General features: G+C 56.2%; 11 protein-coding genes across 11 annotated transcripts; 6 read left to right on the top strand and 5 right to left on the bottom strand.

Annotated features, from left to right (window-relative positions):
* Window positions 1-143: 143 nt before the first annotated feature.
* On the bottom strand, window positions 144-2,478 carry BKA78DRAFT_246384 (metallopeptidase MepB; the record flags this gene model as incomplete). The annotated part of the gene is made up of 4 exons (XM_066884213.1): window positions 144-339; window positions 407-1,062; window positions 1,113-2,339; window positions 2,389-2,478. The coding sequence occupies 4 exons, from the start codon at window positions 2,476-2,478 to the stop codon at window positions 144-146; spliced, it is 2,169 nt and encodes a 722-aa protein (XP_066748405.1).
* Window positions 2,479-3,669: 1,191 nt separating this feature from the next.
* Window positions 3,670-4,913, top strand: BKA78DRAFT_330143 (uncharacterized protein; the record flags this gene model as incomplete). The annotated part of the gene is made up of 3 exons (XM_066889736.1): window positions 3,670-3,846; window positions 3,896-4,584; window positions 4,631-4,913. 3 exons carry the CDS (start codon window positions 3,670-3,672, stop codon window positions 4,911-4,913), a joined length of 1,149 nt encoding a protein of 382 aa, XP_066748406.1.
* A 551-nt stretch (window positions 4,914-5,464) lies between these two features.
* Window positions 5,465-6,455, top strand: BKA78DRAFT_88507 (uncharacterized protein). Its single transcript, XM_066893906.1, has 2 exons — window positions 5,465-6,291; window positions 6,342-6,455. Exon 1 carries the CDS (start codon window positions 5,660-5,662, stop codon window positions 6,287-6,289), a length of 630 nt encoding a protein of 209 aa, XP_066748407.1. The 5' UTR covers window positions 5,465-5,659; the 3' UTR covers window positions 6,290-6,291; window positions 6,342-6,455.
* Window positions 6,456-7,106: 651 nt separating this feature from the next.
* BKA78DRAFT_307331 (uncharacterized protein) lies at window positions 7,107-9,382 on the top strand. The gene has a single exon (XM_066887850.1). It carries the CDS (start codon window positions 7,238-7,240, stop codon window positions 9,251-9,253), a length of 2,016 nt encoding a protein of 671 aa, XP_066748408.1. The 5' UTR covers window positions 7,107-7,237; the 3' UTR covers window positions 9,254-9,382.
* Window positions 9,383-9,505: 123 nt separating this feature from the next.
* On the top strand, window positions 9,506-11,503 carry BKA78DRAFT_335449 (uncharacterized protein; the record flags this gene model as incomplete). The annotated part of the gene is made up of 3 exons (XM_066890219.1): window positions 9,506-10,913; window positions 11,082-11,305; window positions 11,336-11,503. The coding sequence occupies exons 1-3, from the start codon at window positions 9,788-9,790 to the stop codon at window positions 11,501-11,503; spliced, it is 1,518 nt and encodes a 505-aa protein (XP_066748409.1). The 5' UTR covers window positions 9,506-9,787.
* A 535-nt stretch (window positions 11,504-12,038) lies between these two features.
* Window positions 12,039-12,530, bottom strand: BKA78DRAFT_233924 (HIT-like domain-containing protein; the record flags this gene model as incomplete). Its single annotated transcript, XM_066883822.1, has 1 exon — window positions 12,039-12,530. A coding segment is annotated over one exon (492 nt), but the record flags the coding sequence as incomplete, so codon positions are not given.
* A 378-nt stretch (window positions 12,531-12,908) lies between these two features.
* On the top strand, window positions 12,909-13,514 carry BKA78DRAFT_293053 (uncharacterized protein; the record flags this gene model as incomplete). Its single annotated transcript, XM_066886149.1, has 1 exon — window positions 12,909-13,514. One exon carries the CDS (start codon window positions 12,909-12,911, stop codon window positions 13,512-13,514), a length of 606 nt encoding a protein of 201 aa, XP_066748411.1.
* Window positions 13,515-14,150: 636 nt separating this feature from the next.
* BKA78DRAFT_88526 (calmodulin) lies at window positions 14,151-15,092 on the bottom strand. The gene is made up of 3 exons (XM_066893907.1): window positions 14,812-15,092; window positions 14,467-14,700; window positions 14,151-14,373 (listed from the first exon to the last, which is right to left on the bottom strand). Exons 1-3 carry the CDS (start codon window positions 14,990-14,992, stop codon window positions 14,345-14,347), a joined length of 444 nt encoding a protein of 147 aa, XP_066748412.1. The 5' UTR covers window positions 14,993-15,092; the 3' UTR covers window positions 14,151-14,344.
* Window positions 15,093-15,491: 399 nt separating this feature from the next.
* BKA78DRAFT_377583 (S-adenosyl-L-methionine-dependent methyltransferase) lies at window positions 15,492-16,430 on the bottom strand (the record flags this gene model as incomplete). Its single annotated transcript, XM_066892874.1, has 2 exons — window positions 15,492-16,353; window positions 16,417-16,430. The coding sequence occupies 2 exons, from the start codon at window positions 16,428-16,430 to the stop codon at window positions 15,492-15,494; spliced, it is 876 nt and encodes a 291-aa protein (XP_066748413.1).
* Window positions 16,431-17,868: 1,438 nt separating this feature from the next.
* Window positions 17,869-18,814, top strand: BKA78DRAFT_377584 (uncharacterized protein; the record flags this gene model as incomplete). The annotated part of the gene is made up of 5 exons (XM_066892875.1): window positions 17,869-17,944; window positions 17,998-18,216; window positions 18,267-18,317; window positions 18,372-18,443; window positions 18,499-18,814. The coding sequence occupies 5 exons, from the start codon at window positions 17,869-17,871 to the stop codon at window positions 18,654-18,656; spliced, it is 576 nt and encodes a 191-aa protein (XP_066748414.1). The 3' UTR covers window positions 18,657-18,814.
* BKA78DRAFT_88587 (uncharacterized protein) lies at window positions 18,773-19,965 on the bottom strand. Its single transcript, XM_066893908.1, has 2 exons — window positions 19,952-19,965; window positions 18,773-19,803 (listed from the first exon to the last, which is right to left on the bottom strand). The coding sequence occupies exon 2, from the start codon at window positions 19,660-19,662 to the stop codon at window positions 18,889-18,891; it is 774 nt and encodes a 257-aa protein (XP_066748415.1). The 5' UTR covers window positions 19,663-19,803; window positions 19,952-19,965; the 3' UTR covers window positions 18,773-18,888.
* Between the last annotated feature and the right edge of the window lie 114 nt (window positions 19,966-20,079).

Consider the following 20,079-nt stretch of genomic DNA (forward strand, 5'->3'; position numbering starts at 1 on the left):
TCAGAGTCTCATTCATGCGTCTCAAAGCGTCACCGCGACCATTGAAAAGACTTTATAGAAATTCAGACTTGCAATAGCACGTGTGGAAGGTTTATTCTTTTTTGCCGTTGCTCATCAGCTCTACAGAAAGACTCAAGGAGATCTTAAGAAGAAAGACCCAACTCCCTATAGAACGCCTCGGTGCTGGGCTTGCGACCCAAAAAGTCGACGAGCGTGTCCATCTCGTCCTGGGAGCCACCGCGCTCGAGAACCGTGTGCCGGTAGCGACGGCCCTCCTTGCCGTTCATGGGGTCCTTGGCGAAGACAGTGTAGAACATGTCGGCAGAGTAGACCTGGGAACTGTTGCAAGAGAAGACAGGTCAGAATTACAGAAAAGGAACTGGATTCGAGAAGAGTGCAAACATACCTCAGGTAGCCGTAGTATCCGGCATCATAGCCGCCGATCAGATGGCCAAAGGTGGCCTGGCCGTGACCCCAGGTCCAGTTCTTCTTGCCATCTCCACTCGACGGCACCTCGGGACCATCCAGCTTGGAGATATCCTTGCGGAGCTGGTTGTAAGTCTCGGAGATGGGCAGAGCCTTGATTTCCTCGTGGCTTGCAGGCGTGTGCACGGTCATGTCAAAGATACCGAAGTGCAACTGGCGGAGGTTGAACAAGGCGTCGTTGACGTGCTTGGTGCTGATCAAGCTCTTAATGAGGTCGTCCGGGATAGTCTCAGGCGGTTGGCTTCCGTCCTTGGAGCTCTCCTCGAAGGCAGCCTTGTACTCCGGTGACAGATAAGAGTAGTGCTTGGACAGAGACTTGAGCTGCGACGGGGTCCAGCACCAGTTCTCGAGCATCTGGGAGGGCGCTTCAACAAAGTCACGGACGGTGTTGGTACCGTGAAATTGGGAGTAAGTAGTCCGTGAGACGAGGTCGTGGATACCGTGGCCCAATTCGTGGAAGAGGGTGACGACTTCTTCGTGCTTGAGCAAACTGGGCTTCTTAGGAGTCGGCTTTGAGAAGTTGCAGACAAGCGCAGTCGCTGGGTAACGACGGCTACCATTCGGCTGGATGAAGCCCTAAGATGAGGTTAGTATAAGCAATTTGGTCATTCTCAAAGTGAGCTTACAGGCTGCAAGTTGAAGTTGGCAGCGTGGCCATACTTGCCCTCGCGAGGGTGCAGGTCAAGGTACAAGTATCCGACAAAACCGCTGCCCTCGCCTTCGTCGTCCCAGACACTGAAAACCTGGACATCTTTGTGCCAGACAATGTCGGAACCCTTGCCAGTCTCCGAAATGGCGTCCCGGTCTTCTCCAGTGATCTCGACAAAGACCAAGCCGAAGATTTCTTCAAAGATGCCGAGCATACCGCGGATGGTGGTTCCAAGGGGGAAGTACTCGGCAATCTTGGTCTGGTCCAGCTTGTAATCCCTCTCCAACATCAGGCGGTCGTAATACCGGTTGTCCCAGAGGTAGTAATGCTCATCAAACTTCTCGCCACGGCTCTCAACATCCTCCTTCTTCAACGCGAGGAGCTTCTTGATTTCCTCCAATCCGCCAGGGGCGAGACGAGTGCGGAGGTCGCCCAAAAAGTCCGTAACGGTCTTGGGAGTTTTGGCCATCTTGTCCTCAATCCTGAACTCGGCGTGGTTGTTGTAACCCAAAAGACGAGCGGCCTCGTCGCGCAAGATGACTGCCTCCTTGAAGAGAGCAACGTTGTCGTTGCATTTGTTCTCGTTTGCCATAAAGACCTTCTTGCGAACATCCTCATCCTTGGCATACTTGAGCGTGGGGAAGAGGTCAGGGTACTTGAAAGTGAGCCTGAGCTTGCCCTCGTTCTCGCCCTCACCCTTCTTCAAGCCGTTGACTACGTCGTCTGGCACACCACTTAGCTCCTCCTCTGTGAACCACAAGCCGCCATTCTCCTCGTTGAGGTTCTTTTGGAACGCGATGCTGATTTCGCTCAAACGGTCCTTGATCTCCTTGAAGCGGTCCCGCTTCGGACCCGCCGGAATTCCCAGACCGTTGCGGATGTAGCTCTTGTGGTTCTTGTCGAGCAAACGCTGCGACTCGGGGTCAAGCTTCTCGGTCTTCTTCTTGGCAGCGTCCACGAGGTTGAAGAAGTCCTCGCGCATGTTCATCTCGATCCCAAATTTGTCCATCAAAGATTCGGCTTCGTTCGAGGCATCGCGCAGGGCCTTTTCAGTGGAGACGGCAGAGTAGAAGCCGAGGATGTGCGACTCAAGGCCCATTTGGTCGTCGTCTTGGGCAACGGGGAGCATGACATTGGAAAAGGTGGCCTTTTCGGGAGTGATTTGCTTGACAATGTCATCTTGGATTTTGCGGGATTGATCGATCTACGGTGTATCAGCTGTTGTCGCTCTTTCGTGAGTTAGCGTATCGTACCAGTCTCTTTGTGTCGTCGAGGAGCGACTGCGGGGTCGCGGTGAACTTGGGAGGGGCCTGAGGCGGCTTCTTGTACTTGGAGGGAGCCATGGTGACGTTGGTCAAGGGTCTCGAGGGTTGGTATCCAAAGCGCGAGGGCTGTAGGTTGCCCAGGATAGCTTGGAGGCGGGAACCGAAGCGCGAGGAAGCCAGAACGAAGACGGTGAGGGCGAAGAGGATGAGGTAGAGGAGAGCTAGCCTAAGAGATCGTAAGCCCGCCAGCTTGAAGGATTCGCGGCCCGAACGGGCGATTCTATGCGGGGATGAGAATGGAGTACTGGAAGATGATCAAATGCAGACGCAATGTAGCAGGTGACGGTTGAGCGAACCTGGTGAGTGTGAATGATCTGGAGATGCGGCGCTGTTGGCGGAGCTCAGGTCGCACCCGCCGCTGAAGCTCGGGCCATTGTACCTGGCAGGGGTCCCGGTCGTCGTCCATCACCAGGGCAAATCAGGGCATGCGTTGGTTGTCTCCATTAGGAACAGGCAAAGTCCGTTAGTCTATATGTAAACGGTGTACCCCAAAGTCATCATCGTACTACGTGATTGCCGCTTTCGATGCTCAATAAGGGTTCCATGTAGCTGCACACCTGCGTCACGCGCGGCAGTCAGCAAAGAGCTGCTTCTATGGGCACTTTTGCTGGCATCTCAAGCCCTTTTTTCTATGCGGTTCCCGACTGATTAAATACTGTATACCTTCCAAAGCAGTTGAATATCGATCCGCCTAGTCCGACTAGGCACATGTAGTCAAACCCCAGTATGCCAAGGGACTGTCCCAGACAACTAAATGGCGCGGCAACGGTCCACTACAACTTGAGCCTCTTTGTGCTGAGCTCTGGATCCCATGCTAGACTATCACAGGAACAGAAAGCGTGCACATATGGTGTTTCTTTTGATCTTCAGTAGTATCCTAATCCTGTTTCTCACCTCGCTCTCTCACCTCGCAAGTGACGTGTAGTAAGGGGGTGGTACTTTCTACCATCAAGATACCGCATGAAATCCAGGCACGACTGTCAGATGATGATCACAACTGTATGTTGGGCGAACAATAGTCGGCGTCAAGAAGTCATCATGCTCTAGAAGGGAAGCTGCTCCGGAAGTGATAGCGATAAGCGAAGCGCGTGGTTGCCCGGTTGGACCAAACGACCGGGATGCGTCATCCACGATCCGACGCCCGATCACGTCCATGACCTCAGCGCACATCGTCGCGCTTCTCCCAACCTCCTGCACCACAGTTCCATCATGAAGACCGCTCTCTTGTCGACCTTTGTCGCTGCTGCGACTGCGCTGGCGGTGGTGCGCGAAGGACAGGCCCCGCTCCAGCTACCGAGTCAAGCTGATGCCGAGCTGTACCTGGTCGAGACGGCCCCGGGGGAAACCAAATGGGTGACGGAGGACGAGAAGTGGGAGCTGAGAAGAGCACGTCTATTGCATATCTGTGTCCTCTCTCAAGCTAACACTTAACTAGAACGGAGTCAACTTTTTTGACATTACCAACCACCAGGACTTCTCAACCCTGTCGCGTGCCACGGTCGACTTTCCCTCCAAGACGGCCTATGGTGATAAGATTAAACCTCTCTTGGAAAAATTGGACAAGAAGCAGATGCGCACTCACCTGGAAAAATTCACGTCTTTCCACACCCGCTATTACCGTTCGCAATACGGGCAGCAGTCATCGGCATGGCTGCTGGGACAGGTCAACCAGACCTTGGCCGACGCCGGCGCTCTTGACCATGGTGCCAGCGCAAGACACTTTGAGCATCCCTGGGGCCAAAATAGCATCATTGCCACTATTCCTGGGAAAACAAATAAGACAGTCGTCATTGGCGCTCACCAGGACAGCATCAACCTTTTCCTTCCGTCCATTCTCGGTGCGCCGGGAGCCGACGACGATGGTTCTGGCACTGTGACGATTCTTGAAGCCTTGCGGGTGCTGTTGAGCTCTGAAGACATCGCAACCGGCAAGGGTGAGAACACCGTCGAGTTCCACTGGTACTCTGCCGAAGAAGGCGGACTCTTGGGATCATCAGCCATTTTCCAGTCGTACCAAAAGGATGGTCGGGACGTCAAAGCCATGCTCCAACAGGACATGACGGGTTACGTCCAAGGAACACTTGACGCGGGAGAGCCCGAGTCCGTGGGCGTCATCACAGATTTGTTAGTGAATCATCACAACTTGCAAGCGGACACTAACAGCTCTCAGTGTTGACCCCCGCCTCACTGAATTCATCAAGGAGGTCATCACATCCTACTGTGACATTCCCTATGTCCTGACAAAATGCGGGTATGCCTGCTCGGACCATGCTAGCGCAAGCAAGGCGGGGTACCCGTCCGCCTTTGTCATTGAGAGCGACTTTCAATACTCCGACAAAAAGATCCACACCACCGAAGACAAGATCGAGTATCTCAGCTTTGATCACATGCTCCAGCATGCAAAGCTCACACTGGCACTGGCGTATGAGCTGGCTTTCGCCAAGCTCGACTAAGCCTTTCGGGCAGAGTCCCGTCCCGCAGAGTCAACTTCTCCACGAGCCGATGACTCGCATCCCTGAGCCGTGAGGAGTACTCTCGGGAGCGTTGCGAGGGACTTGAACGCCCACAACGGCCCATGAGTTACCATAACAGGAATAGAGTTGTTTTCAGTCTTTACATGTGCACTGATGTTGCAACCGAGATATTGTCAAGCTTCCCCGCGTTTAACTACCCCAGACGCCACATTGGATCTGCAGGCACGCAACGCGGCCGCGATGGACCATTCCCGTTTTGTCGCTAGTGTCCTTCTGCTTCTGCTCGCAATGTGATGGTGTTTCCCTTTTTCGTTTTCAAAAGGCACAAGCTCCATGTGCGCCTCAGGAGCGGGGCCGAGGATTGTATATGCAGGAGATCGTGATGCAACGTCATAGCTGCATTGGGCAGGAACAAATCAGGCAGTTCCTGAATATGCCCGAATCCCCAGGCTGGGTGTGTAGTCGAACGTGCTGACCCTCGTTACCGAGCCTAGGAATCAGGTGGGAGATGTGGAGAGTGGAGACGCGGAGAGGGAGTGTTGAGCGTTGGGTACTGAGCTTTGGACGCCCTCGACATGTGCCTTGGAGATCCTCGTCAATTGAAATATAAGATGGAAGCAGTACTCTTCCGAGACTAGCCACGGCTTCTCGCAATTCTCCAAGTCGGCCAAAGAGCACCATCTTTTCGGTGGACAGTTCCTCAAGAATTACCTCTTATTACCGTCATGCGTACCTTCACTTTGATCTCCGGTCTTTTGGCGGCCTTTGCTGCTCAGACCTACGCTCAAAAGGCCTGTGTCTCGTCGGCCTTGTCCCTCATTCCCCAGTGCGGTCAAGAGTGTTTGCTCTCCGCTCAGAAGGATGCTGGCTGCAAAGACGTGGCCATGACCGACTTTCGTTGCGGCTGCTCCAACTCGGAGAAGGTCCAGAAGAACCCTACCATTACGCAGTGCGTCTTGAAGGCCTGCAACCAGGACGTCAATCAGGCCTTGAAGGTGTCATCTGGAGCCATTGAGCTTTGCAAGTGCGTTGCAACAGCTCCCCCCGACACCGGAGCTGGTCCTACTACTCCAGCTGCTCCTCCAGGCGGCCAAATGCCTCCGATGGAGACTCCACCCCCTGGTGCTCAGCCTCCACCCGCCCCGGCTCCAGCACCTGCACCGAGCGAGCCACAGGCACCTCCTCCGCCTGCTGCATCTCCTCCCGCTGCCTCGCCGCCGACGCCAGAGCAACCTCCCCCAGCACCTCAGGGCCCACCAGCTCAGGCCCCACAGCCAATTGTACCCCCTGGCTGTCCACCCCCTGCCGTCACCAAGACGGTGTACCAGGCTCCTCAGGGCGCTCCACCCTCTTGATCGTAAGTCTCTTTGCCATCGTCAATCGATGAATCTGCTGCTGACTTTTCAGTGTACATATCAATGTCTAAGAAAGGTGGTCATGGCAAATCTCTACGCCATGGCTCCGTCCGGTATCTACTTGTAAAAAGGTTAACGAGGTGATGTGGCGGCGAATGAGGCAATGACTTTTCTAATTCAACATCGTACAAAAATCAAGGCTCCTGGGAGCACTGTACATACTCTGTCGATAGTACCTACTCTTTGCATATGCATTCCTTTCACGAGCAACAAGGTCGAGCATCACGACGTGACACCATGACATCTGCTAGCGGCAGACAGGCCTGGCCAGTGCGGAGAATGTTTCAAACATGTATGTGGCTTGAGGCCGGTTGAGACTGGTGTAGTAGACCGCGGGAGGCGCCCTTGCCAAGAGGTACATGTGAAGCGGGGATTGACGGTGGAGATGTTGACAGCGGTCCCTGACATCGGGCCAGGCAACATCTGATTCTCGGAGGAGATCTTCTCGGGAGTTTTTACGAGTCGTCGTCTGCTCGTGAGCTCGACCCAGAAGAGCTAGCAGCCGTCACGGTTTTGCTCGGCTCAAGTCATGACATGGTCAGAGGTCAACGGCTGACGCAGGAAGAGGGATGCGTAGTCCCAAAGGTTGAACAGCGGGGTCGAGTCAGCAATGACGGCAAGCGTGCTGAGAGAGAAGTGTTGTTTTGATGTTGTGCGACCAAGCTTTCGGTCGCAAAAAGCTACCAGTTTTGAGGTTGTGGGCAACGACACACCCCGGGCGACGATCTCCCGCAGACATCCCCGGAGCCGAAAGTCGGTCAACAACTCTCCTCTCTCCACGACAACCGCCTACCATTCCTCTGCTACCTTTGCAACGGATCATGCGCCCTCGACCTCTTCCTCAACCGTCTCGACTGCCTCCGCGACTTCCGATGTACGTCGTCCGCCATGCTTGCCGGAATCCCAAGTCCGTTTAAACACGGCTTGCTGCTGTCGCGGTCCGGTACTTCTGGCGACTCCTCGAAGCGCTCTGCGAACAATGGCGCCAGTATCCTCCCTTGGCTCGCGGCAGACTCGCCTCCGATCTTTGATCCCAACGTGGCCGCAGACGATGAGGAAGAACCCGACTTGAAAGAGTTGAATACCCAACTCGACATTTTGACCTCCGTCTTTCCAAACGTGCAGCCAGAAGTCTTTCGCGAGATGCTCGTCAGCTTCTCCGAGGAAAGCCGCCTCCATGTCGTTACCGAAGCTCTGTTGAAGAAACCGGACAAATGGGTGCGGGGTCGGCGTCGTGCGCCCCCACCCGAAGCTGGAAAGCCAAACACGGACACAGACAACAAGAACGAGACATGCAAGAGACTGCCCGACACAGAAAGGTTTCGGGGCGAACTATACAAGACTGCGGCAAAAGAGGCTCTGTATGCCGAGTTCAAGGGTCTGAGTCACTCCACGATCAAGGCCGTCTTGGCCGAGAGCAACTATTCGTACTCTCGCGCGCGCCCCGCGCTGCTGGCCGTGTCGTCCAAGTCGTGGAGGTTCTCAGTCACCAGCTTCTTCACTCGGAGACGTCTACCTTCCGAAGAGGAACACCCCCTGATCCAATGGAACAAACCAGACCCAATCGTTGGGGGACCATTGTTTCCTCAGTTAATAGCCACCAACAGCACCGAGCTCAACAAGGAATTGTACGACAGTTTGATTGCCCCGCTCATTGTCAAGCAAACAAAAGAGCAGGTCCAGAAGGATCACGAAATCGCAAACCAAATGAACGACAAGGAAGCCGAGGAAGCCGGAGAAATGTACGATTGCGAGTGCTGCTTCACGCCAAGCTCCTTTGAGCAAATGACTGTCTGCAGCTCCAGCGGACACTGGATTTGCACCCGCTGCGTTCGATTATCAATCAACGAAGCTCTCTACGGCCAGGGCTGGGCGCGTAGCATCAACTTGGAGCGGCTTGCTCTCAACTGCATTGCTCCTGTCACAGATGGCAATTGCAAGGGTTGTATATCGCAGGATTCGATCCAGCGCGCTCTTCTAGAGGACCCGGACGGCCAAGCAACCTTTTCGAAGCTTCAACAACGAGCCACCACTGACGCACTTCTCAAGAGTCGACTTCCGTTGACCCACTGTCCTTTTTGCTACTACGCCGAAGTGGACGACACATCTCTAAAGCTCCGGTTTACTCCATCGTGGCTACCAATCGACGCCGTATTCTGGATTTTCTGTTGCATCGCAACAATATTGTCGACTTTCCTCTTCTGTGTCTTTCCGCCAATTATCTTCCCCTCGTTCGTCGTCTTTGTTATTACTCCAGTCGTCGCCGATTTCGATTACACATCCATTTTCGCTCCGCTACAGCTTTCCAAAGCACGCGTCCGCCGCCGCCGTATGGGGCTCCGGTTCCGCTGCCGCAACCCTGCCTGTGGGCGTGACTCGTGCATCTCTTGCGCCGCCCGGTGGCGTGACCCTCACACCTGCCACGCCAAAGCCCTCGTCTCCCTCCGTCAGCACGTCGAAAACGCCATCTCCAATGCGGTGAAGCGGACATGTCCGCGCTGTCACACATCCTTCATCAAGAGCACTGGCTGCAACAAGCTCGTCTGCGTCTGCGGCTTTGCCATGTGCTACATTTGCCGGGCAGAAATCGGCGACGGCGAGGGCTACGCTCACTTTTGTCCACACTTCCGGGAGCGTCCGGGAGAACGCTGCTCGTCGTGCGACAAGTGTGATCTGTATCAGGTGGACGAAGAGGATGTTGTCAGGCAAAGGGCTGCGGAGAGGGCGGAGCGCGAATGGCGAGAGGTCAACAAGATGAGCGGGAAGGAGGGCGTGACGATCCGAAAGGACGTGTTGAAACGGGGCGCTCAGGGCAAAGGAAAGGGCGAGGACTTTGTGCGCATCTTTGGGATGAGGAAGTGGGAGGTTGCGCTGGACAGGATTGTGGATTTGGTTTATGTTTGAGATGGTCCGGATCTGCATTTCATGGTGTTTTGGGAGCGTTTTTTTCGAGGTCAAACGCATGCGCATAGATGGACCTATCCCTGTCTAGTAGACATCAATATCCAAACATAATGTTTTTCTACTCTGTAACTATACGTTCCTGGAATCTGCCCTACAACAGGTCTCAAGGATGGTGATGAGTGACGTCGTCCGACCGCTAAGACCCCCGCCCCTAGTAGAAGCGATCTACTCCTCCATCGTACGCGCAAGCGCGACTACGCCACTTTGCCCAGTCAACCTCGACAACACCCTTCCTTGCAACCAGTCGGATGCTCTCGCAACATTTCGAGTGCGCTGCACCATCACTCGCAGCTTCATCCGTATGAGATAGCCGACAATCCCGCTCGTTTTATTCTTTCGCTCAGGAAACGGTCATCTGCTATTAGCGCTCGTGTCACCTTGAAAAGTCATCGTTCTCACCTCCACAATTTTCCAACATCCCATCCCTTTTCCATTTGCAGTATTGTCAGGAACAGAACATAAAAAGAAAAGAGCATGGCAACCATGGAAAGCCACAACGCGGCCGTCAACGCCATCGCGGCGCAAGTCGGCGACTTCTTCAAACGCAAAGAGACGTTCCGCATCTATCACGGGTCGACCAACAGCACGCGGATCGTGCAATTCGATCCGGAGAGAATGATTGACATGAGCGACTTCAATCACGTACTGCGGGTAGACCGCGAGCGGCAGGTCGCCGTCGTCCAGGCCAACGTGCCCATGGACATGCTGGTCGAGGAGACGCTCAAGCACGGCCTCATCCCGCCCGTCGTCATGGAGTTTCCGGGCATCACCACGGGCGGCGGGTATGCGGGCGTAGCGGGCGAGAGCTCGTCGTGGAAGCACGGCTTCTTTGACCGCACGGTCAATTGGGTCGACGTGGTGTTGCTGAATGGCGAGATCATGCGCGCCTCGCCCTGGCAGAATAAGGACCTGTTTGACGGCGCGCCGGGCACGTATGGCACGCTCTGCGTGACGACGCTGTTCGAGATCCAACTTATCCCCGCGAAGGAGTATGTCGAGCTGGAGTATGTGACGGTGGACAGCGTGCCGGCGGCCATCAGCACGGTGCAAGAGGCCGTTCACTCGGCGACGGTCGACTACATCGACGGCATACTCTTCTCGCCGACGAGCGGCACCGTCATGCTCGGACGGCTGACGGACACGCCGTCGTCCCCTTCGACGCCCGTCAAGCGCTTCACCAGGCGCTGGGACAAGTGGTTCTACGTGCACGCCGAAAAGATCACCAAAACCACCAACGTACACACCCTGGATAGCAACCGCCGCAACCACGTCGAGCTCATCCCCCTCGTCGACTACCTCTTCCGCTACGACCGCGGCGCCTTCTGGACGGGCCGCTACGCATTCAGTCGGTTCTACACGCCTTTCAACCGCGTGACGCGCGCGCTGCTGGACCCGCTCATGCATACGCGCCCCATGTACGCCGCTCTCAACGCCAGCCGCTACTCGACGCAGTACGTGATTCAAGACCTGGCGCTGCCGTTCGACGGCGCCGAGGAGTTTATCAAGTGGAATGAGCAAGAGGCCAAGATATGGCCGCTCTGGCTGTGTCCACTACGCCTTAATGATGAAAACGCGGTGCCTCTGCGCGCCAAAGTCGGCCGTCAGGTCTTGCTGGATGCGCCGGAAGAGCAGAGCAAGACGGCAGAGGAAGGCGAGACAAACAAGACAGGTGCAGAAGCAGAAGCGAAGACGGGTGCGGACAACAGCTCCCCACAACAGCAGCCAAACGCCCCATCCCCCACATCCTCCTCAGCGGCCACGCCACCAGGGCCGACCTACATGCTCAACATCGGCGTGTGGGGCCCCGGCCCCCGCCAACGCGCACCATTCATAGAGATCAACCGCTCGCTTGAGCGCGCCGTCGCGCGGCTCGGCGGCTTCAAGTGGCTCTACGCCAACACGTACTACACGCAGTCGGAGTTCTGGCGCATCTACGACCGGGCGTGGTACGACGGGCTGCGGGCAAAGTACCGCGCGGGCGAGCCATGGATGGTGGAGAAGGGCAACGACGTCTGGGAGAAGACGCGGTCGCAGCAGGAGGGTGAAATCAAGGTGAGCGGCATAAGGGGGATCAGGGTTGCGTTGAAGATGGTGGTCAAGGAGAAGTTTGGGGGCGGCAGGGGCACTGCGAAGGGCACGCATTTGGTCGAGGTGAAGCCAAAGGGCGAGAAGCTGAAGAAGCGCTCGTAGCGCGAGGCTTCTTGTGTGTGGCCTATTGTTTTGGTCCTCAGGACGGAATTCCCGGGCATCATTGCTGTTCTTTGATCATTCTCATGATTCTTGTTTAATTTACTTTTTCCTCTTAACAGAGCGATCTTTCCAAGTCCCGTCTTGAAGCGCCTCATGTCTCTACACTCAATGATGAAATGCCTTGTACCCTGAAATAATCAACGTCATGAAGAAAATCAGACTGTCGCCCGTGGATAGCCAGTTCCCGACTCCTCAAACCAGACTTGGGCTCCACGGCGGGCGAAGGCACCCTATGCGATTCCTAGGATGCAATAACGACTTCGGGGCGGCCGGAAATGCGTCTTTCTATCACGCTCGGCTTTCTAACAGGTCTCTCCCTTCGATCCGTTTTTGAAATGCCACGTTGAGCACTCGAGCCTGGATCTAATGCACCAATTCTGGCGCGCAACGGTCAGTCAAACTACTGCATCTCCAAACACCAGAGACGCACCAAACGCTCATCCACAGCAGCTCAATCGACCTCCTTCTCCATCTCGGCCGCCAAAAACTCGGCCTCCTCCCTCATCTCCTCCTCACTCCGCGGGTGCCTCTCAGCATCCGGCTTGACCCAATCCCGCTCCTTCTGCCTCTGCTTCTCCCTCTGCCTCAATGCGCCCCCCACATCGCCCTCCTCGCCCTCCATCATCTCATAAATCCGATCCCCACCACCCCTCGTCTCAAGATCCCTCACTTTCCGCGGAATGACGTGCGCATGCACATGCGGCACGCTCTGACCAGCCGCCTCGCCATCTTGAATCGCGACGTTGAGCGCATCGGCGGCGTACACGCGCTCCACCATGCGCGACACGCGCTGCACCGTCAGGAAGAGGTCGCTGACTTCGGCGGGCGAGAGTTGCGAGAGCCGCGGCACGACGCGGCGCGGGCAGACGAGGACGTGGCCGGGAAGCAAAGGTTTGAGGTTCACGAGTGCGAAGGAGAGAGGTGTCAGGTGGAAGATTTGCGGCGTGATGGGGAAGGGCCCGAAGTGGAGGGTTGCGGTTGTGAGGGGGTGTGGTGGCATTTTTTTGGTGCGAGATGTTTGGGACTGGTGGGTGAGTTGGCGGAATCGAGGATTGATCGAGGTTTCTGAGTCTTTGCCGTTGGTTTTCGAGGAGGGTTGCTATTGGAGAAGGAGGAGAAGAACTTGTTGTGGTGTTGAAAGTTTGGAGCAGCTAGGTAGGTATCCTCGAGCTTGCTTGGGCGACGCGACTCGCGTCCTAGCTCCGCGCTACCTTCGTCATAGTAATTTCTTCCATCTCCATCTCTCGAGTCCACTTTCTATACAACCACCAACGCCCGCCAAACCTCTCCCACACGCCAATCCTCCACCTCTCCCTCTGACCAAGAATCCTCTTCCACCGCCGACATGGCCACCGCCTCTCCACAATCACCAACCAAGCTCTCCACAGTGCCCGTGCCCGCGCCAGCTACCTCCTCCTCCTCCTCCTCCTCGCCTTCAAACCCAAGCGACCACATCCACACCTACCACTGCCTCTGCACGCAGCTCCTCCTCGCAAGCACCACGCCGCTACCCTCCCTCCCACGCCGCGGCGGCGACGCCGACGACAACGCCACCGACCGCGCATACATCCTACCGCTGCCTGCGCCGCCCTCCTCCTCCTCGTCCACGTCCACCGATACCGCAACCGCAACAACGACAGACGCAGAGCAGACCGGAGACGAGGCCAAGTCACCACACTACGCGCTCACGCTCTCCCTCTCGTCGGACCGCACGCCGCTGATCATCCAGCGCGACGACGGGCTCGAGAAGCGCTACCTGGCGCGCTGCGGGCGGTGTCGCGTCGTGGTCGGGTATTGGCTGGACTGGAGTCAGTTTGCTTCGTCGGTGTCCGGAGCGGCCGGCAAGACGAGTGGGCGCAGAGAGGATGTCGTCTATTTGCTGCCCGGTGGTCTGTTGAACACGCAGGATATGGCGGCGGGCAAGAAGAGCGGCGAGGGTAAGGGGGTGTGAGGGAGTGGATGTAGGATGGAATTTTACGCTGCTTCAAGGCATTGAGGCAGTGGGCACGGGTTAGACTTCGGGGCTTGGGAGGGACAGCTCGATGTCGTTGGCGGGTGCTGCCAGCCCGAGCGGCGGCGGCTGGAATTGAGGTTCACAAGGACGCTGGCGGCTATACCCACGACAGATTGGATGCACCCGTAGTCCAATGGACGATGAGGCCGCGCCTAGTGCTGGCAAGATGTGGGCAACATGGCCAAAACGGTCAAGTCTGGCTCTTCGCAACTTCAAAAGTCTATGAAAACGGATTTTGGCTGGTGCACGGACGACAGACGAGGAGACGTCCAATGAGGGCAAGTCAGACGGGGTCTTGCAACTTCAAACGTCTACCAAAGAGCGTTTTGGCCGGGGCACGGACGGCAAGTCGAGGAGATTGCAGAACTTCAAAGGCCTGACTTGCCCCCCAAGGCTATGGATCCAGGAAAAGCACGGCAGTTCCAAAAGCTCAGTGCAACCAATGCTAGCATTCGGGAGTATCTCAACGCTATCCTATCCGCGTCCATCACGTCTGCACGAATCCGCCGCTTTCACCATCGAATATCATGTCCGCCCCCTGGCCGAAGGTATGTAGCTGCATGGCCAAGGGGGGCTCTGAGTGTTGCCCATTCCGCATAAACGCCCAATGAAAACACTGAAGCCCAAGTATTGCCTCCCGTTCCGCACGCGCCGTATCGTTCCAATCGGGTGGAGGGAGGGAGGTAGCCGTCGTCACGGAGAGGTAGAGAAGAGGATATTGGGAGTGGTAGTTGGTAGGTGCCAGGGAGGTAAGAGTAGGGGCGGGCCTAGTTTGCGAGGATGGTGGAAACGAGATCTGGCGTCGCGCAATGTTAGAAAATCAAATCCTAGGAACGTCGTCGTCCGACTGGTGTGTGACCGGTCAGCGGGAATGTAGGCTCAGCCTCACCTCTGTACGCAATCTCGCCGCTGCTGGTGTCGACGGCCTTGAGCAGCTCGTCGACCTCGTCGTCGCTCATCTTCTCGCCCAGATTCGTCAGGATGTAGCGCAGCTGCCCGACGCCGATGAAGCCCGTCCGGTTCTGGTCAAACACCTCGAAGCCGCGGCAGTACTCGTCAATGTCGCCCGGGTCGCGGAAGCCGCCGGGGCGGTTGAGGATCTTGCTGAAAGTGTCGAAGTCGACTGTCGCGCGAGATTTGTGTTAGTCTGGCAGTTTCTTTCGGCGTGGGCGCGGCCCGCAGTCGTGGAGGATGAGGTGGGCTAAGGGGCCCCGTCGGGCGGGCTTCAACTCACAGTCGCCGCCAGCCGTCTTCTCGAGGTCCTTGATCTCGGAGAGGGTGGGATTTTGGCCGCAGGCGCGCAGTAGGTCGCCCAGCGAGTCGAGCGAGACACGGCCGCTGCCGCGCTTGTCGAAGAGCTGGAACGCTTCTTTGTAGTTGGTCGAGGCCTGAGCTTGTGAGTTGTCGTACGCCATGGCTAAGAGAGAGTATGTGGTAGAGTGGTGGAAGTGGTAGCAGTGAGAGAGGACGCAGACAGGATAGAAAGGCAAGGAAAGTGCTAGGAGAGCGAGAAAAAAGCAAGGCGCTTGTTGATTGTTGTTGTGCAACGCGGCGCGGAGAGTGACTCTGAAGTTGAGTGGTGGACGAGGGGCTGGGTTCCGTTGCTGGGGGCGGCATGCAGTTCAGGGCGGGGACCGAGAGCGGAAGCCTACCATTCTTGAAGATGTTGCCGGCGCAGGGAGGGAGAGCGACAATTCGCCTGAGATATGCAAAAAACCTGGGGAAAGCTGGAGTCGCGAGGAAGCTGGAGATGGTTTGGGGAGATGGAGAGAAGGTGTAGGGACAATCCTCGGACAATGGATGGTCTAGCAGTCCAACTGGCGCTGAGTCCATTATGCGACCAAGGGCCGTTGCTATGGCCACCGCGACAAGCCGTCGACACGGACGTCATGCTACTGCTACACCACAATTGCACTACTTCCGACGCGCCATCACCAATCCTGTCCCCCACTCCAGCTCGAGCTGTTCGTCCGCCTTCAAGTCCTCGGCTTCCACTATCTCGTCGTAAATCAAATCCATCACATCGCCAGTGCCGCCAGCGCATCTCTTCTTTTGCTCAGGATGTGCCTCATCCCATGCATGGCACGCGCTCCACGTCCGCATATACTCTTTCCACTCCTCCACCGTTGCCCTTTGGCTCAACATCAGCTCTCCCTTGCCACTGCGCGGGCCTGACGTGCCGGGCCGATACTCTTTCCTCTGCACATCCGCAAAATACCGCTCGTCAGGCACAATGTCGCGGTACAAATTTTGGACAATATCACGCCCAGGCAGGGTCCAATACGGACCCAAAGCATCCTTGTCTCCAGAATAGGCCCACCGCTTGAGAATCGAAGTCGCGCGCGGATAGTCGACAAATTGCGGATCGGCATATCCCCAAAACGCGACGGTTCCGTCGCGCCGCAGCACGCGATGTAGCTCTGGCCACAGGCGCTCGTAGTCGAACCAGTGCGCCGCTTCCCCAGACACGACGGCGTCGATGCTACCGTCGGCCGCAAAGTCGAGAGTCTCGGCTGCCCCGTGCCGGTAGTGCACGTTGGGGAACTTGTCTGGAGGCGAGAGCTGTTCTGCCTGCGAAATCATGCCCGGTGATGGGTCGACGCCGGTGACGTTGAGGAAGCTCGAGGCCACATCGCGCGTCACGATGCCGGGACCGCAGCCTAGATCAAGAGCTGTGGTGCGCGGGCCTTGGTGATAGCTGAGGATTTTGTCGTAGAGGTGCTTCGGGTAGGTTGGGCGGAGCGCAGCGTAAGTGCTGTGTGCGTAGGAGTCCTTTCTGCATGAAAGTCAAAACTCTGGCATGAATCCAACCCTCATAGACGGTCAAGGTAGGTCATACGAGAATGTCGCCATGGCTTCAGTCGTTTGTGCAGCAAGTCTGCCAAGTCAGGTTTGCTCGTCTCCAGGGCAGTAAGAGAGACTACGAAATCAGTATGACCTCTATTATCAACCAGCTTCGTCAATACAACAAGATGACAATATACCCATTTCGCACGTAAGAGGTGACGTTGGCAATGACCCCGCCAGCCGTCTCCAGACTGTCCCGGATCGAGCAAAACCGGACCCGCTTCCGCCGTCTCGCAATGAGCACGCCATCTCCGGGATCTAAAGCACCAACGCAGGCTTACGAAAGTGTGCCCTACACTCGCAGAGAATGTTTGGTAAGACAGAACTCATCTTACGAAGAAATCCAACACGAGAATCGAGGCTTTGAAAGAAAGTGAGTGATGTAAGGTTGAAGATTAAAAAGAGCTTGGATTAGGGAGGATGGTGCAAGAAGTCCAATTCGGACCTTTCTTTGCCGCTCAATTTGCACAAAATAAGTAGACCGCAGTCGTCGACACTTGCAGGCCTTGGCCAAAAATGAGTGGCAGTCATGTCCGGCTTTCCATTTGGAAGTCCGCGCAGTGCCTTTCCTCTTTCGGGTAATGTCTTTACCCTGTCCCTATGCACATCCCAGTCGGTTACAAAAAAGTGTCAACTCCTCAGCAAAGCATGGGTACTCGGATGCTCCCTGTTGCTATCCATGTGAAGGCGAAAATACCCAAGTCCTCCAATCGCGAGGCGCTCCGGCGTCTGCGACATCAGCGAGGTCAACAGTATGGCCGTTGGTGTTCCCCAGGAGCTCAGCTTCACGGGCTCTGCTACCCACGGCGGTGGTTCGTGCCAGATCTCGGTCACCCTAGACCAGAAGCCCACCAAGGACAGCGAGTGGAAGTGCTTGAGCGCCCCCTATGCACACATCAACGCCTTTGGCAATCTCAAGGCTTGCTTGGATGCTCCCTCCCATCAATTTTATCACCGGTCTGAAGTTCTCCGTCTTGCTCTTTTTTGTTGCTCGATAGGCCGCGATTATCATCCTCAGCTAGCGACGGCAACATGAACGGGCTTATGAGTCGCCCTCCAGATGCCTATCATCCACGGCAAAAGTCATCTTTGAGGATTGGTATGATGTGTCACGTCGACGAAGGCAGTCAGCGGATACTTCCACGACACTCATGACTCCCATCAATGCGTGTCAAGCAATGTTTGATCAATCTAACCATTTCAGGAGGCAGAAATGGAGAGAGTCTGAACAGAGTCGTCGGCTGATTGTCAGACAAAGGCAGAATCAACAGAGGTCCTCACCGCTGGTGGAGGTTTCCCCTTTCAGAGGCCTCACGGAAGCACCTGCCCGCTCATCAAGTCCATCCCTACCTACGGTCCCTACCTACGGAGTCTACAGACGCCATCATTTGCACGCTCCCGCAGACGAGCCACGCGCCCAACTCCAAAGCCTTCCAGCACCACGATGACTTCGAAGGGCTACGGTCACATGGCCCCACATGATTCTGGACCAAAGACGCAAGCAGAGTGGTCCAAATGGGGTATGCAAGGAGTCCTCAAGCACGTTTGCAACCGACGTGCTCACAAGACTTAGCCATCATCGAAACGTCCGTAGCCGAGGCGCGCGCCATCTTCCAACCCGCGCCTTTCTACTGCACAGCCAAGGCAGCGCGCCGTGATATTCGCAGCCAGCTGGATAGGGAGCCGTCGTTTACCTTTCCGAGAGTGTCAAAGTTGCACCATGATTCCGTGCAGTTCCTCGTCAAAAGGTTGGAGGAGAGGATGGTGGCAGAGGGAGTCATCAAGGTCCTGGGTAAGTGCTATCGCAACGACAACCACGACGTTTTGGCTGACTGGTCGGAGAGTACAAGGACTCCTTGGAGTTCGTGCATACGCAGCTGGACAATCTACTAAGTCCGTACTGCCGCTGCTCGCGATGACTCCCTGGCTGACGCGCATATCAAATAGAGTCTTCCGGTCCGGAGGGCCCCGACCTGGATGACGTGGCCAGCATCCAGAAACAGTTGAACAAAATCTACGGTCAGTTGTGTCGCTCTTGCGCACGACGACAACCCCCTGCTAACACGCCGCGCAGAACACCACTTGGGCGTGGCGAACACTTTCGGCCCCAGGAAGGCTCAGTCCTCGCGGTCGCTACGGGCTGAGGCCGCTCCCTTCGAGTTGCCCAAATCTGACGACGCCAAAGGCCCTGCACCAGCCAACAATGACACTCAAGCTCAACCCCTCGCATGAGTGGTCATGGTCGGCGGAATCCCAGTGATTGAACCCGGCTTTTGGCGGTCAAACACGTAAAGGCGGAGGGAGGCTCGATATCGGTATGCAAGTCAAATGGCGTTTTGGCAGGGACAAGGCAGAGCAGACCCCCTGATTACGGTTGGCATCTCAGTCGTTTGAATCGCTGAATTGCATCTTAGTTGTTTAAATCCCTGGCAACCTCCGTCGGTGATTCAATGTTCCCACAAACTCACAAATCCATCTTCCCATCCCCATCCTCTCCCTCCCGCGGTTGTTGATCGACCATTGTGACCCTCTCCAGCCTCAAGTCCTTCACAAGCGGGCAACCAGGCATCCTGCCATCCAACCAATCCTTAAAAAGCGGGATATTTTCAAGCTCCGGCTCAGCGGGCCAGTCGGCTGTCCCCATCATCATCACGTTAATCACGGGCCTCCTCCGCATCCCGACCCTCTGCATCAAGTCCACCATCTTCTCCACCCTTTCGAGCGTCATGACGCGTCCATGCTTTTCCTCCAGGGCTTCGGCGATGGCCGGGTACAGAGATGTGTTGACGAAGCCGCGCCGCCGGCGCAGCGTGGCGACGGAGTGCTCCTCGCCGCTGGGAGGTGGTGGGCGGATGGAGGGCTGGAGCCAGGAAGGCATGATGTGCTCGAGGTCTGGGCCTGTGGTTGGGAAGGCGGTCATGGGTCTGTAGCCCGAGAGGGACACTGATGCGTCGGGGCTTGGGCAGCGCCTGGGGATGCCGAGGTGCGCGGGGATTTCGGAGTTTAGCAGAGCGACCAGCTCGTTGGCGTTTTGGAGGTCGTCGGGTGCGGCCGGTGCTGTCGTGGTGGTGGTGGTGGTGGCGGTTGGTGAGGCCATGGTGATGAGAGATGTGTGTCGAGGGACCGAGGTGCGGTCGTAAGTCCAGCTTAGCATGCGCGCGGATGTAATGGGTGGAAGATGCAGGTGGTTTTCTTTAAGCGCGTGGAATTGTTGAGGCTGTTGAGTGAAAGATTCCATGGGTCGATACCATCTCCTGGACCAGCGATCATCCTGTGTGGTCTCTTCTCAAGTCCCGATAGCCGTGTGTCGAGCAGTATGCATGCTCTCTTTGCTTCCAATACTCTTTGCTAGTCTTTGACTTCGGACGGCTGAATCAGTCTTGATAGGTCAGTGAGTAATCCGACTTTCTCTTTCCATAGGCGTGATGCCGCAGACAGGCACACTGCAACTTCAAAGTCCACTAAATCAGGGGAAATGCACAAATGATGGAAAGTAAGTGCGTAATGCATAGATGATGCCTGCTTACTATTGATCATTCGTCCCCAGCCCAGTACGACCTGATATCGTTCACCTTTTTTGGATGCCCTATGTCGTAAATGCATCTTGACCTGCCCATTAGACCAATCCTTTACCTAAACAGCCCCAGAACCGCAA

Source organism: Phyllosticta capitalensis (assembly GCF_038381095.1).
Source record: "Phyllosticta capitalensis strain CBS 128856 chromosome Unknown BKA78scaffold_2, whole genome shotgun sequence".
Lineage (NCBI taxonomy): Eukaryota > Fungi > Ascomycota > Dothideomycetes > Botryosphaeriales > Phyllostictaceae > Phyllosticta > Phyllosticta capitalensis.